Consider the following 16,988-nt stretch of genomic DNA (forward strand, 5'->3'; position numbering starts at 1 on the left):
ACACAGAAGAAGGGTTAAGCCCCACTTCCCCAGCACTGCAGTTCCAGGCTGAAATCCTCCCCTCCTCACAGCTGCTTTTAAACTTTAAGAAACAATGGGAGATCAGCTCACATATCTCCAGACATCTTGTCTTGGCCAGATTTCAACCCCTCTCCATGTCTAATGTAATCCACGTTGTGTTTCCACTTAGGGGCCCTTTACAGAGCAGAAACATGGTATTACTGGGGCTACTGTATTGAATAAATTGGTAATGTTACAGTATTTCACTGGGACACAGTTTGAAAATTTTATAAATCATGCAGAAGGTCCCAGGTTCAATCCCCAGCATCTCCAGGTAGAGCTGGGAGAGACTCACTGTCTGAAACCCTAGAGAGCCACTGCCAGTCAGTGTTGGCAGTACTGAGCTAGATGGACTAATGGTCTGACTCAGTACAGGGCAGCTATGGGGGAGCTTGGATTAAAGAACCTTTAAGAGCCTATCCAAAACCCATTGTCAGTAGATGTTGAATCAGTCTGCAGAATTCACATCTTAGGTAATGTAGTTAAATTAAACACCACCACTATGGGCCAATTTCGCTGTTAATGGTTTCCCTCTGAAGAATGCATGCAGAGAACTATGTCGAAAGCTTTGCAAAATCCACACAGATGCTCCATGGGTATTTTTTCATGAAGGAAATAAACCAATCTCAGCTTCAGTGAAAGGGTCTGCCTTAGAAGATGGTGGACTCTTCTTAGCTAGAGATTTTAAGCCAGGGGTGGCAAGCCATTTTGGCTCCAAAGACTACATTGTTTATCGGGATCTGTCTTGGGGTCAAATTTGACAAGTGGGTGGCTTCACCCACTTGTCTAAATTCCATTTTCTCACCTCTCAAAAGTGGGAAGTGGTTTGTAAAAGACTTTGTGAGTCTCCACCCTTCTTTTGTAAGCCCCCAACCTTTGATCTTTAATCTCTACTCATCAGCTGACAAGAGGTGATTAAATCCTCTTCCCAAGGCTGCACAATCCTGTTCTATGCTGGGAAAAGGGCAGTGCAGCCAATGCATGATTAAATCCTGTCCTTTGACCTATCAGCTGACATTGCCAATGATGTCAGCTGATGGTCAGGTGGCTATTGCTTGGGGGAAATGGCATGGCAAACCAAACTGGACCCACTGGAGAGCCAGGATTGACTTGTGAGCTGGAGAATCTCCACCCCTGTTTTAAGCAGAGGATGGATGGCCAATGATCATGGATGTCATGGCGGCACAATTCCTGCATCAGCAGGAGGTTGGAATAGTTGACCTTTGAGGTTGCTTTCAACTCTGTGGTTCAAATTCTACATGCATGTCCCCACCATATCCACACACATCCCACAGTACTGTAGATTGGGAGCAATAACTTGAAAGCATGCAGCTCAGGGAGGGGAAAGGTTATCCCACGAGAGTTCTGCAGAAATGAGGTGTTCACTAGCCAATTATAATTATTTGCTTGCACTCTTGTGAAAATGAAAACGCCTGCTGTATAAATGATGCTGCACTACTGAGGATAATAGATTCAGGATTAGACAAATTAATGGAGGACATGGCTATCCCTAGCTACTAACCCTGGGGTTGTAGCCAATACTCTGAGTAGCTAGCCCTACTCAGAGAAGACCCATTGAAATGAATGAAACTAAAGTCATGCTCATTCATTTCAAAGGGTCTGCTCTGAGTAAGACTAGCATTGACTACAGCTCTTGGTGGTTAAGTTCTTCATCACTTGCTGGGAATCTCAAGTGGAGAAAGTGCTCGTGCCCTCATGTCTCACTTCTAAGCTTCCCATAGGCATCTCATTGGCCAGTGTGAGAAGAGGATGCTAAACTAGGTGGGTTCTTTGATTTGATCTAGCAGGGCTCTCCTTATGTTCTTATGTCATTCCATTGCAAGCATTATTTGAAGATACCATTATTTGAAGAAGCACCAGAAAGATCGCTCATAGGATAGCATGCTTAGAGAAACAGGCAGGGAACAATTTTAAAAGCTTTAAAAATATATATATACATAAAAAGAGATGAACATAATTGTTATACGTGAATATCATCACTGAAACAGATATGTCGTAGCTGAGAACTGATCTGATGTGATGCCTGTGTCTGATGTGAACTACTGCATCATTCAAACATCAAGTTAGCCTTGAACTCACTAGGTTGCTTGAGAGAAGCTACTAGGTCCCCATCAGCAACATGTGGACAATATTACTGAATCATCTCCCAGAGATGTCAGCAGTGATCATGGAGGGTGGTTGTGGAGGGCAGGAAATAGCCACTGCTGCTGAGCAGCTAGCAAACGAGGCAGTTGGGGCCCCACATCCTTAATTTCAGATTGTGGTGGAAGGCAGGGGGCAGTGCAGGCCTTCCAAGAAACATCCACTTATAGAACAATAGACTAATAGAATTGGAGAGTTGGATGGGACCACGAAGATCATCTAGTCCAACCTCCTGAGATGCAGGAAACTTTCGGTCAACACGGGGTTCAAACCCACGGTCGTGAGATTAAGTCTCATGCGCAACCAATTGAGCTATCTCTCAGGACACTTGTAAAGATGTGAATTCTCCCTCCACACAGATTGCTGCTAAGTGGTGGTGGTAGTATGTGAAGCATCTGAGACATTTTAAGTACTATATATCTACTGCACCCAATCCAGAGGAAATTAGTCATGATTCACCACTGGAAACCAATTAATTTATTTATATTAAATGTGTATGCCGCCCTTCATTGGTAAATCTCAGGACAGTTCACATCTTGCAAACCGGGTTTGTTAGCTGTTGCAAAATTCTCTTGGTGACTTAAATGGGATTTAAACATGATTAATTTCTTTTAGATTGGGGTCAGCATTTCTGTTCTAATCCTAGGCAGTTAAGGCTGAAATCCTAAACACACCCACTAGAGATTAAGCCTTACTGCGTTCAATAGGCTTGTCCTAAAAATATTTTTTTCCCCCTTATTATTTAAAATATTTTTAGTTCAGTGCACAGTTAATATGCTGTGCTCTGTAATGATTTATTTTGGGTGTGGAGGACTGTGAAGAGTCAACTTGTAGGGGACTTTCAGTTCGACGATATTCTCAGAAAGAAAATCTAGGCAGAACATCCTGTCCTGTAACGCTATGCATGGCAAGTCATTTCTGATTACCTTTCTTGCCTAAGCATTACCACTTCTTCCTCTCGCTGCTTGAGAAGACTCTTAATCGTTTCCAGTTCGCTCTCCAAATGGTCGGTGCGTTTTTTTAGCTCCTCTTCTTTCTTCTCTTTCTCAATCACTTCTTCCTGTAAACGTCCAGATGCTTGTTGGCAGGCAAGCAAAGACTCTTCTCGCTCTTTCAGGGTATTAGCAAACCTAAACGCAAAAAAAAAAAAGACCGCATGTCATAACCGAAGCAGTCGGTAAGCATATATAAAATGTATTCTGACATGGCCCTTACAGTAAATGCGAACTCTATGCAAATAACTCTTCTGCATTATACCAGTGTGGTTATGCCAGTGTGAACAGACTGTGTACTGATGAAATATATAAAACAGCACAAGAAAGAGAGCGTGATACGTTACTATTGTCATCATCTGTTATTAATAATTCCGTGCCTTAAAAATGTAAACGTTTTACAGAAATTGATGAGGGGAAAGGGAGTTATCATAAAAGGGTTGGGGAAGAAGAGGAGATACGAGAATAAAAAAGAGAAAATCAGCCCAAAGCAAAAGAGGAGAAAAGCTAAGATAAATGAAAAATGTCGGTAAAACCATCATGTGAATAGAATAATTTGATTTTCCACATTTCGGAGCAGCATCTGCATACAGTTGTAATAAATTCTGACTCATACTGAGATGTGGATGCTCCAATTTCAGATGTCAGTTTCTGGAGTTCACTTTGATAGTCTTCAACTTCTTTTGACTTCTTTCTAGAAAATAAAATGTAGTATTATAAATCTACTTGCCTTTAAAAAATCAACAGAATCCTTCTCATACAGTAGCCTTTATTTGTTAATGCTCTCAATAAGATGTTTTATTTTACCTTTTGGCAAAATACAAACAGGAGAGTGTTATTGCACTTTTGCCCTGCTTGTGGGAGGAAAATGTTGGACCACGTAGGTTTTCTCTCTCTCTGGCAAGCTCTTCTCATGTTCTGCATTTTGTTTCAGTACATACTTACGTTGACTATTTAGCTTTAGATGGGGGATTATTAAAACTGTTTTTAAAAAAATCTGCAACAAGAATGACTTTGAAGAGCATTGTTAACACATGCACACATCCCTTCCGTTTAAGTGGTGACTACATTTCCTTGCTCATGCTCCAAATTATTGGCACCCTAAATGAAATTACGAGCAATTCTCCTCCATATCCAAAAATTCAGAAAAAGTATTAGGACAGAGTCAAGAGAGGTAATTATCATAGGAGTTGATGCTTTTTGCATGGTTGTGGACTGTTTCGGATACCCTTTTGGCTAAAGGTTAGATGAGCATACAAAGGAAGTGTACTTAGAAGACATCTGAAGGCAGCCCTGTTTAGGGAAGCTTTTAATGTTTGATGTATTCCAGTATTAAAAAATAAATAAATTGGAAGCTGCCCAGAGTGGCTGGGGAAGGCCAGCCAGATGGGCGGGGTATAAATAATAAATAATTATTATTGTTATTATTATGTCACTTAGTAGGAGCTGAAAAAAGGATGAGGAAATGAGAATCTGAAATAAAGGGCAAGTTGAAAGTGGGTAAAGATGGGTGGGGTATAAATAATAAAGTGTTATTATTATTATCAAATTATTGATAACAAATTCTTTATGATGCAGTAGTACAATGCCACATTGTCCATTCCCTATAATTCCAGCAGTTTTTCCAGGTTTTAAAAGACATGTCCCTTGGGATTGTTTTGCTCGCAAGTGTTGTCTTTCCTTAAAATATATGGGTAGGCTAGGGAGTGGGGTGAAGGGTCTGCATAGAGCTCTTCTTTGCCTGGACTGATTTAAATCAGGATGGCTCAGAATAACTAATACTTGACTTTTGTGACTTGATGTCACAAAAGACTATACCAGACCTGGCATCGTTTCTGACAGGTAAGGCAGAATGAGGACTCAAGGATTAATCCAATCATCCAGAAAGAGAGAGCAGTCACATCGTGGCATCGGAAAACACTGCATTTGTATAAAGATGTGGGGCTTGTACTTTGACTAATTTATTGTTTAGATTTTGTACTCAACAAACGTCTCATTAACTAAAATCCAGGCGTATTGCAGGAGCATTACATCACTTTCAAGCATAAGCCCAGTAGGAAATGCATAACTTGGACAAGGCAAATACCTGCTGTGTATTGCTATAACCAATATTTGGAAACAGCTCAACTCATGCATAAGGAACTACTGTACACGCCACTGACTAAGGCTGACCAAACTGAAACATGTCTGGCATTCCAGGTCCTCAAAGAACTCCACGAAAGAATATTTGGAACCTCTCATGTGTTGTGCTGAGTTTTTCTTTCATACTCATAACCCAGCCAGATGGGCAGGGTATAAATATAAATATCAACAACAACAATAGCAACAACATGCTGTGGATACATTATTGGGAAGTTTTGAATGCCTGATGTTTTAGTATGTTCTGATATATATTGTGAGCCACCCAGCCAGATTGGTGGGGTATAATAATAATAATAATAATAATAATAATAATAATAATAATAAGTCATTTGAAGTCTCTGCATTAGACAGGTTTTGTTTAAAATATCTATTTCCACATTTTTGGTTTTTGTACTTTTCCTTTTCCTTTCCACATCCATGCCAAAGTTCAACTTTTTTTTCTTATCTACTGTTTGTGATAAATAGTGCAAACACATTCACTGACCGTTTCCTCATCCTGCTTTGTTAAAATATAGGTTGAAAGTAAGACACAGCAGTACCAGAAGTGTGGCTTCTACAGATTAAGGTTGGGCCTTCGGAGTATAAAGACGTACTCTTCCAACCTCAAACACTTGCTATGACTTCAAACCTTTCCAGTCTCCCACTGTTTTCCCACAGTACTGTCAGAACTCAGGATCTGGAGGCAAACTGGAAGCTCAGCCAAGAAGCAAATGGGGATGGTAGTCTACGAATGGTCAGGGCCAACCCTGCTACTTGGCAACAGGGTAAAAACGACATGCTTCAGGCAGCAACATGAACTGGGTCGGGACAGATAAAGGCAGGAACTGATGTCTAAATGGTATAGCAATACTTTTCAAAAACTTGGCTCAGCACTGAGAGCAACTTAGACAAGAATCAGGTAGAACCTTGCTATCACATTTGTGGCACCTGACCCTTGTTTGTGATGGTACGTGCAACAGTACTCTCTGCTTATCTGCAGGTGTCTGTTGCTTTCTTCTCAATTTTGAATAATTAACAGTACAAAAAAGGGTTAAGCAGTCATTCCCGCCTGCTGGACTCTAATGAAGGTATCAGCTTATTGTAGTTACAATTTATTGCTGTATGTAAGATACTGGTTGTCAAATTAATTACTTTGGTGCTGATGTAGTGTACATAATTACATATATTCTGTAACTTTGTGTTTCTTTAAAAAAATGAAGGCAGAATTCTGAATGCCTTTTCATTCATTCCTTTTATTCTACTTTCAGAAGTAAAAAAATAATTAGACAACTGTCCAATGATTCATATACCTAATTATTGTCAAATAACTGCTACATGAAAGTAAACACATTTGCTGAAGAATGTCAGAAGACCTTTAAGTCTAAAAAATTTCTTTTGAAATTTGTCAAGTCAATGATTTCCAGAACAGGCTGTCACAATGATTTATGTAATTGCTGAATTCAAGCATTCAGTTCAAAAGAAAGTTCTACAGCCATTACATGTGGCATGGAAAAATGATGTCTTGACTTAATATCATTATGTGTTAATGTTGCCAGTAGGCATTCCTTTGAAATGTATAGATATTCTTTGGCAACATGATTCAAATATTCAAAGATTATAGCTGTAAATCCATGACATAGACACCACAGATGCTAATTTAGTCTGAATGCCGCTAATTATATACTAAAAGGACCTAATTCTGAGTACCAAAACTAAAACTAGGAAGTATAATGCATGATAAACTTTGGAATAAGGTCAAAACAGTGAACTCAGTGCTGCTACTGCTGCTGCTACAACACACAAACAGAGAGAGAGAGAGAGAGAGAGAGAGAGAGAGAGAGAGAGAGACTTGTTTTTGTAGAATAAATATTTCAGGAACCTTGCTGCTGTTAGCCATGGGCAAGCTGCCATTCTTCCAAGCAACCTGGTTGCTTCAGATGTCACTGAAGTTGCCATTTGTGATATATATGTACAGGTGGGCAGCTGAGAATATAGATTTTGTGGGGGGAATAGAACTTTTTCTGTATGAACCTGCAAAGCTGCACAACTGATCATCCTTGTGAGGAAAGTAGGAGAAGGGGCACAAAGTACGTAGGATCCTAGAATCATAGAATTCAAGTTGGAAGGGACCCCAAGGCTCATCTAGTTCTGTAATGTATCCTACTCAATATTGATCCAGAGCAGATCAATGTATAGTTAGCAGAGTAAAAACTTAAAACACGTTGCAGGATTCCCCCAAAATAAGACCAGAGGCAATTAATATTTCATCCAGCAGAGCTTGACTGCTACTGAAGGCAAATGAACATAATGGTCACAAATCCAATACATTCAGGATTGGCACTGTTCCTAAGAAATTCAGTTGCAGCAGACTTAAACTTACAATAACTTATAGTAAGACTAAACCTTAACATTAAGCGCACTATATAAAAAACACCACACCAGTTGGAAAGAGAGATAGAAAAGAGTGAAACCCAGACTCCTTCTGGCCTTACTATTATTGTCAGCATGACCTTGACAGAGATAACAGAAACAGTTTAAGCCAGCTGTACTCAGCTTCTCTGAAGGAATAACCCACATATCATGAACCTTCTGCTTGTTTCTTTCACACAGAGAAGCTTCCAGAACCTTCTTGAATTAATTAGAATAGGAAAGACTTTCTGCACTAAGTACTCAACCCCTTGCAATACAGGAATCTCAGCTAAAGCATCCCATGACAGATGGCCATCCAAGGTCTGCTTAGCAACCTTCAAGGAAGGAGAGTCCACAACCTCCCAAGGGAGACCCTCTCAACCATCCACATTAGGTAAATGAAAGCCCTTCCTCGCTATTCACACACCTTACCATAGATGAAAAGGGCCTCTGCTAGGCACATCAACTGGAAGTATATGAAAAACAAGTAAAGAAACAAAGCACTTATGTGGTAAGGTTTAATCAATATACCAAGGGTTCTAGTGTGAAAGATTTAGGAGGCCTGCCCCATCCCCACAGCCTCAGAAGCTGTGTGCCTGCTGATCCATCCATCTCCAGGCACCTGAGTCCCTGCCTACATAGAAACTCCAAGGATTTATCTTCTCGCCAGACGTTTCCTTGATCTCCTGTTTGCCCTAGTGATCCAGGTTCAGTGGGATTCATTTGAGCAGACAGGAGAAATTTGTTTGACTCTTCTGCTGACAAGACCACCAGACCTCCCAATTCCCTTACTCTCCAATTGTTCCTGTAGCCTCAGGGGCATTTTGTAGCCCCCACCCCAGGGCATGCGTCAAGATATCGACCCCCTGCTGGCACCAACTCACTTCCTTCCTTGCTTTGTTTAATCCTGGCCAGGTTGTTCTTGTTACAGAGTTCTTGTTATCAGTGCGATCCAAAATGTCTTTACATGGATGGCTTGCTTAAATGACTATTTACTGAATAACTACACAACACTTCAGAGGGAAAATGTTTCTGTAGCGCCGCTGATGAAGTAACAAAAGGAACTGGGCATTCTCACCCCATGATTGAGCTGCAATTTCAAAATACAGACAATTGCTTCCAGTTTTTGCTCTCTTCTATGGAAGTTCTGTAAAATGAAACTTTCTGTTCTATCTTGCAGATGGAAATCAAAAGGCATGAATGGAAGATGAGCTTTGGAAAATGAAGTAGGAGGGAAAGGGATATTTCTTATTGTACTCAGCAAGTATGCCGCCCAAATGGAGCCAGGCCCCTGGGTGATCATTCTTGCTGGAAATGTCTGCTGAGGAGTGATAATAACTGACACCTACTAGACGGAGAAAGTCCCTCCAACATGTTCCTGATTCTGTGCACACAGAGCATGGACACATTGCTTAGTTATCTCTTTGTTAACCATCACTTGGTCTGACATAGAACAACTGCTGTTTCTTCCACATTTGCCAGGGCTGGTTGGACATGCACTTCTTTATTCAGATCAGAAAATTAACTGCTTTAAATATTTACTGCGGTTTTTGGTTTGAACTGTGAAAGGCCTTTTCCTATTGAGAAAAAAAATGATATTGTTGTTTAAAATGTGTTTGTGGGTTTAACATGGACTGGTTTGTTGTTGTTGTTTTAAAGAAATTGATGAGCCTACTCATTCATTCCTCGGCTCCTGAGAATCTGCCCTGGGTTAGACAGGGGTGGGGAGGGGATCTTGAACTAACACCACTACCAGCCAAGTACCATTTTCCAGTCTACATCACCAGCCGCTGGGTGGGTCCTAAAGCCCAGCTCAACAGGCTCACTCCTGCTGTGGGAGATGGTTCATGGTGTCAGCAGCCCACACTGAGCACTGCTGGTCAGTCACTGAATCTGCCTGATGGCTAGTTCTGACTGAACCATCTTGCTTCTACAAAGGTCACACAATCACCACCACAAGACTGCGGGGCTGCCTTCCTTTTGGTACCACTCAGAAGCTCATTTTTACACTTTGCCTCACATCACCAGCCGCCACTAGCTCACACTGCACACTTCCTCCTCAGCTCTTCTCAGAGCAGGAGAAAGCTGGTGACTGCATCATGCAAGGCTGCATCTATTGGAGCACAATACTTCCCTCTCACCTGGAGGAAACTAGATGGAAGTCGGGAGCAAGGGAGAAAGAATGCTCAAAGCCTGCTCCTGGTCTCTGGCTGAATAGAGTCAAGTAGCAATTGCAAGAGGCTAAATGTGTCATTTTGACCAAACTGCGGGAGGCAGTGGAAGACAGGAGTGCCTGGCGTGCTCTGGTCCATGGGGTCACGAAGAGTCAGACACGACTAAACGACTAAACAACAACAAAATGTGTCATATGATGCCAGACTCAACACCACCAATATTTGATGCAGGAGTAGAGATTACTATGAGAGCACCACAGAAGAAGGCAGGCACACACACAGAAACGGATGCACTGGTAGTCTCCTGGTTAAGGTCAGCCAGAATGTTATTCCAGTGCTCAGTTCTGAAATATAAATTAGGCACACATTTAGGAATATATGAAACTATCCTTAATTTTCTTGTCTTTTCTTACGGTAATTATAGGTGAAACAACAGGGAAGATTGGGACTTCAGATTGCGGGGAAAGCCTTCAGATTGGGGGAAAAGTTGACAGGCATGTATTACAAATGAGTGATGTGCTGCCTGACACTTTAAATGCGGGCAGTGTATGTTCTCAATGTAATTTAAACCTAGTATGTGATCATTTACTGTAGCAACCACCAAACACTGAATTTGTGGTGCTGGTTTTTCAGTAAGTCAGGAATGAAAACAGGCAAGCAGCATAACAATTCAAACCCCGCTAAAGCTGGAAACTTGGAGAAACTTCTCATCATTATAACATTACTTCACCTATTAATAACTCTAGTTAATCTTTATATTTATACTTAAACTGAAATAGAATATACTACTTCGCTAAATTAGATCCAGACTCATTATGGAAACTCATTATGGTATATTTATGTATATGCAATCACTGTGTTTTTCATTTCAATTACTGTTAAAATATTTGGACCGCTTAGCAACAGGGTATTTGTAGATTTGTTTTTCCACCCCCACCCCCCCAAAAATATGTGAATGCAAGAACCTAAATATCATAAAGAAACTGTACATATATTTCAAGAAAGGAAAGCCTATTGAAAAGAATACTGACTGATGTCTTTTGAAATAACAATCCATGTACACTACCTCTGAATGTAAAATGTACCACAAATATAAAAAGGAATTTCACTCCTGAATTTGTTATGGTTAAAAGTCCACTTTTGATATAGCAAGGAAAAAAGTATTAAGGTCAAATATTACTAATCAGAATTGATGCTTTTGAATTATGGTGCTGGAGGAGACTCTTGAGAGTCCCATGGACTGCAAGAAGATCAAACCTACCCATTCTGAAGGAAATCAGCCCTGAGTGCTCACTGGAAGGACAGATCCTGAAGCTGAGGCTCCAATACTTTGGCCACCTCATGAGAAGAGAAGACTCCCTGGAAAAGACCCTGATGTTGGGAAAGATGGAGGGCACAAGGAGAAGGGGATGACAGAGGACGAGATGGTCGGACAGTGTTCTCGAAGCTACCAGCATGCAGGAGGCAGTGGAAGACAGGCGTGCATGGCGTGCTCTGGTCCATGGGGTCACAAAGAGTCGGACACAACTAAACGACAAATTACTAATCATGACTGTATCTAATGAATGCCGGGAACTGTATGACAGTGGAAGAGCACATGCTATGCTTTCCATGCAAAAGGTCCAAATTTGAACCCCAGACATTTCCTGGATGGGCTGGAAAATCTCCTTTCTGAAACCTTAAAAGCTACTACTAGTAGGTGTCAATAGCGTTGATGCAGATGAAGTAAAGACCAATAGTCTGACTTGGTACAGGTAGATCTTATAAGACCTAGGCTTGTGTGCATAGCCCATCCAGTGATGTAAAAAGGGATCTGACAATTTGTCCTTCTTGTGAGGATTCTCTGGCCTTCACAAGCAGGGGTTGCAGGGAGCTGAAACTTGCTATTATGGGTAATGAACTTTTCACCATTCTTGCCAATAATGCTTCTTCCACTAAAGTTTGTTTATACCGGCTATATCATTTCCACACGCTCAGTGGCAGGCCTCCCTCTTGTGGGGCAAGTGTTTGGGCTTCTTTGTACAGAACTGTGTTGCGGTTTGAACAAGCCATGCAGCCACTCGCTCGCAGTGCATTCTCTGCCCATATTTTGCGGCAGGCTTTTCTGCATCTCTTATATAAGCATCTGCCTTGACTTTGGGTGTGTGCAGGTGTTTTTCACTCAGTTCTCAGCCTCGCGTGTTCCTTTTATGAGCTCTACACTCTGACTTGGCAGGATTTCCTGTTTTCTTTGTGGCTCTTGCATTCACTTTGTACAAATGGGTCTCACCACCACCACCTCTTTGCTGCTGGAAATTGTACGTTGGAGGAGTGAGAAGGTTGTGTGCCACTGTTCCTTATCACTGCAGTGCCAGATGCCATGAACTCAAAATCTGAAACAAAAATGGGCTTTTGTCCATACTGGTCACTTCCCACAAATCACATCAGCCTGGCTCACATGTGACATAATATGTGCCTTCAGGTGTGGGGCAGGTAGAGACGTAGCTGCCACTGCAGAGTCAGGAGCCTTAAAGTGGCCAACCAATGGCTATTGAGCATGATAACTACTATGGAGTTCCATGTTTGGAGGCAGTGGACCTTTGGCTTGATCCAGCAGGGCTGCTACGTTCAATTTCCTTGCAGTGTAAAAGATTCCCAGTATCTCCTGAATTGTTTTTCTAAGTTCTCTACTCATTCAAAAATACACTATGCATATAACCTCGTTAACTCTCTTGATCCCCAAATCTAGCAGTGGCAAGGATATTGAGTTGGAAGTTACAGGGTCACCAGCAGAGGAGGAAGACTGGGTTTCTGGCCCTAAGCATGATGCTGGTGCTCAGGAGTCCACTGACGCCAAGACTGGCAGGCAGCACCAAGACCCACAGGACCACAGCCGGGAAACTAATAATAATAATAACAATTTATTTATATCCCGCCCTCCCCAACCAAAGCTGGGCTCAGAGCGGCTAACAACAGTAAAATGATACAATGATTGACTTTTTTCCAGGCCTGAGGAACTGAGTGTCCCACACTCCTACAGTACAATGGGCAGGGAGTGCACCGAGTGGAAAATCCAGGAGCACAATAAGAGAAGTGTCTGTCTCTTTAAAAGACTATTGCTCTCCAAAATAAGAGGAAACATAGGAGATCAAAAGGGTTCATTTCATTTCCAGCTCTCCTTGGAACAAGTTGATCACTAAGACGTCTATAGGTTGCTTCATGGGATCAGAAGAGGACAACAACCTACAACGTAATAAGGCACCAAAAAGATAATAAAATAGTGTTATGAGTTTGTGGGTCCCATACTCCCCTAAATTTCTGGGTCCAGTAGATGTTAAGATTTAATTAAGGCTTGGGGTGCTAAGCTGTGTGCTTGACACTTCTAATCCCCTGGAATCAGTAAGTGTTAAAAGTTAATTAAGCCAGTAAGTGTTAAAAGTTAATTAAGCCAGGCTAGTTTGCTGTGAGGTGATGGGCTATTAAGAGATAAAGCCGTAGCTTAGGTTAGAGAAGTTAGTGTTAGGAGTGATGTCACTGAGAAGGAAAGCAGCAAGCTGGGGGCAGGGAGAGAGAGAAATGGTGTCTGTCTGAACCCAAGGCTGTGACTATGGGAGAAACAAGACCCTCATGAGGTGCTAATGCTACGAACCCCTCCATTGTAGGCTCAGGTTGTATATATGTGTAAATAAACCCTGTATCTTAAAGACACCACAGCCTCATTCTGAAAGGAAACATGAAGCCTAGGTAAGTGCCTGGAACCCCTGGAATCTTGCACCACTCAGAGATTGGGGTGGTGTGAAAGGAGACTGAGGCTGCATGAAACAATATGTTCCATGTCTTATATATTTTGAAAATAAAAATCAACACTACTCTCAGTCCTTAGCAGACTTCAATAAACTAACCTAGTATTCATTATCTCTTACATTTTAGCACATAATTACAGGGGAATCAGGCAGGAAAAAACGATACCTGTTATGAATAAAATTTATACCTGATATGAATAAAATTAAGTGTCTTACACGAATAGTTCTTTATAATGGCTGATTTCGGCAGCTGCTTTCTGGAACTTGTGCTCAATTGTCTCTACTTGACTTGTTAAATCTGAAATAAGAAATTGTTAATATATATTATCATCATTTAACATTATTATTCCATCCTGCGTTCTTCCTCGAAAGCCCATAGTAGGCTGCGCACATTACAGCAGGTAGTCTTTTTTAATGCTCTCATTTGCATGTCACTTTAAACCGCAGTTAAAGGAAGTGGAACATGGCCATTGAAGCTAGTAGCCATAAAGCCATCCAAGTTGGTGGCCATCACTCTCTCCTGTGGGAGCTAGTGCAATAGTTTAATTGTGTGCTGCATGAATAACTTTCTCTTATATGTCCAGAATCTTCAAATGTTCAGCTTCAGCCATATCAGAGCTTAGCTCCCAGCAGTTCAGGAGCAGCAGGAATGAAGGAAGAACCAAGCGCCCATGATTTCAGCATCATACACCAGCATGCTGTGCATTCACCTTACTTCATCTGTGATTTAAAGTGATACAAGAACAAGGCACCTTTCTACGAAACCAGTGTAGCAGGAACCCCCCACCCCAATCATTCAGTTTGTACAAACTTCACACACTCACACTCACACACTACATATGCCACACTTCTGTTATAAATTCATAGAAAAATCAACCATACATCGGATTTGCACTGTTCCATTTTTGTGTTACTCCATATGACAAGGACTATCAAAGGGGGGTGGCTTGGTTCTGGTCAGCCATAATCCCTTCACCATCCCAGCACATCCACAGGAGCCCTGCCCAGTTGCTATGCCAACCCTGATGGTCCTAGACAGAAGACCATCAAGATCACAAAGAACTTGCATATGGGAGTGGATTCAGCATGGACTGAAACAAAGGACAATGATCAGATCTTCCCTCTGGGGGCAGGAAACTGCCAACTCCCCTTTGTCTCCTGGAAGTGACTCATGGGGAGGGGGAAAGGAGGAACCAGCCAGGTGACAGGACACTCAGGTTACCACCACAACTCCTCCCTCAACCCCTCCTTTCTGTAATGTATGCATGATGTCAACCCCTCCTTTCTGTAATGTATGCATGATGTTTCTGGGGGTGGGCTTGACCTAGAGGATGGGAATTTCAAAAGTTTTTATAAGGTCTTGCACACCATCTTTCTGGGTCTTTCCTCTCTCCTGCAAGTGAGGGGAACACCCTGTTGCAACAGTTCAATAAAGGCCAAGCCTACAGGCTGCTGTTTTGCTCCAAGTTATCCTGGTTGGTGTCTTTGTTTTTGTCCAAGGGAGCCCTCGGATTTTTCTGGTAACACCAGAAGTGTATAATAAACATCCTGTATATAAGCTTTTTGTAAAAAGAAGTCAAGCAGCGTCAACTTCTGAAACTGATAGGCACTGATGGGAATTGGTCTTTCAACAGATTTTGCATTACCGATAGGAAGTAATTAGTACGTTTATTTTGTTTTCTTACTGTCTATTCTAGACTGATTTTCAACTTGCACATAATATTGTAATAACCTGTACTCTAAAAAATCATTCTGGAAATAAAAGCCAGTGGTTTATACAACAGTCCAATAAATCCAATTTCAGAAAGGAGATTCTTAAAAAATTATTCTTGTGCTGTCCTATCCTTAAGGTGCTATAAATTCTTATACATTATCATTAACCTAGGGAACATTTATAAAAATCCAAACAATTGATATTTTAGGCAGCTGGTATAGACAAGTGATGATACTATTAACTCAGAGAGGGCAAATTCACACTTTACAGTTGGTGAGATTTTTGCAGATGTAGGAGTCACTCCTTCATCAGCATCCATGGGGCCAGTGTAATGCGCAAAGTGGCAGATCACAGACCTCAGCTGTGGAAACATCTTGCCAGGGACTGCTAGGCCACCCATGTACAATGAAGCTAGAAATGGGCAGCAAGAAGGGATAGTCATTTACTAAAGGTAAAAAGGTAAAGGTACTCCCTGACCGTTAGGTCCAGTCGCAGACGACTCTGGGGTTGCAGCGCTCATCTTGCTCTATAGGCTGAGGGAGCCGGTGTTTGTCTGCAGACAGCTTCTGGGTCATGTGGCCAGCATGACTAAGCCGCTTCTGGCGAACCAGAGCAGCGCATGGAAACGCCGTTTACCTTCCCGCTGGAGCGGTACCTATTTATCTACTTGTACCCTGGTGTGCTTTCGAACTGCTAGGTGGACAAGAGCTGGGACCGAACAACGGGAGCTCACCCCGTCATGGGGATTTGAACCACCAACCTTCTGATCGGCAAGCCCTAGGCTCTAAGTGCCCCATAAATAACCTCATAACCAAACAGCATTTGATGATAATTGCTGCATTAATCTTGGCACAGATGTCCCACCCCTTGAATTTGAAACTATTTTTACCCTGATGTACTTCATATGCACATCACCGATAACTCTATCGTCATTGTTGTCTAGCATATCCAGAGCACCTGGGTACTACATGTACCTAAGGTGTGTAATCTAAATAAAAAGGAATGGAAAATGAATGACAACTTAGATAGAACCTTCTTAAGATGATGTTCAAAAGAAGAAGACAAATGGTTTCCCCCAAACATTAGTTTGCTTTGAACAATTACAGTGGGCCATACAGGCAAATGATCACTGCAAATGATGGAGAAAATAAAGAAGTTTCACAGTCACTTCCCCCACCCCCAGGAGTTAATCTGTCAGCTTTTGTTAGCACACAGTGGCTGCCAACTTGCCTTGCTTCCTGCACCCTGCTGTGGGTATACTGAAGCACCTCAGATTGTACATCTCCCAAGCCTGCTGTTTTCCCCTCAGTGAAATCATTTAAGCCAACTGACTGGCAGTGGCAGGGTACAACAATAACAAAGCTTCAAAATGCCTGGACAATCCCAGAGAAAGACACACACACACAAACACAAACACACGCAGCCACAATAATGGGAAAATACCCGAGAGCTTAACATTCCAGAAAAGCAGCCATGTCAGCCTGTAAATACCTGGTTGCATATAGCCTTGGGTGCTTAGTTTCTGAGTGGAAAGGTGACTCATAAATGTTTTAATTAATAAGAGCAGTAGGAA

At 41.8% G+C, this 16,988-nt stretch overlaps 1 protein-coding gene across 13 annotated transcripts in view; it reads right to left on the reverse strand.

The window, feature by feature from the left end:
• The window catches only part of LEKR1 (leucine, glutamate and lysine rich 1), a 67,288-nt gene that overhangs the window by 15,333 nt on the left and 34,967 nt on the right, over positions 1–16,988 (reverse strand). For all 13 annotated transcript variants that reach the window (XM_082224180.1, XM_082224182.1, XM_082224185.1 and 10 more), the window contains 3 exons: positions 13,918–13,999; positions 3,832–3,909; positions 3,150–3,353 (listed from right to left, as the gene is read on the reverse strand). In XM_082224180.1, the coding sequence (XP_082080306.1) occupies positions 3,150–3,353; positions 3,832–3,909; positions 13,918–13,999 (364 nt within the window). The remainder of the gene's footprint in view (positions 1–3,149; positions 3,354–3,831; positions 3,910–13,917; positions 14,000–16,988) is intronic.

This window comes from Podarcis vaucheri (assembly GCF_965113315.1).
Source record: "Podarcis vaucheri genome assembly, chromosome: 5".
Classification (NCBI taxonomy): domain Eukaryota; kingdom Metazoa; phylum Chordata; class Lepidosauria; order Squamata; family Lacertidae; genus Podarcis; species Podarcis vaucheri.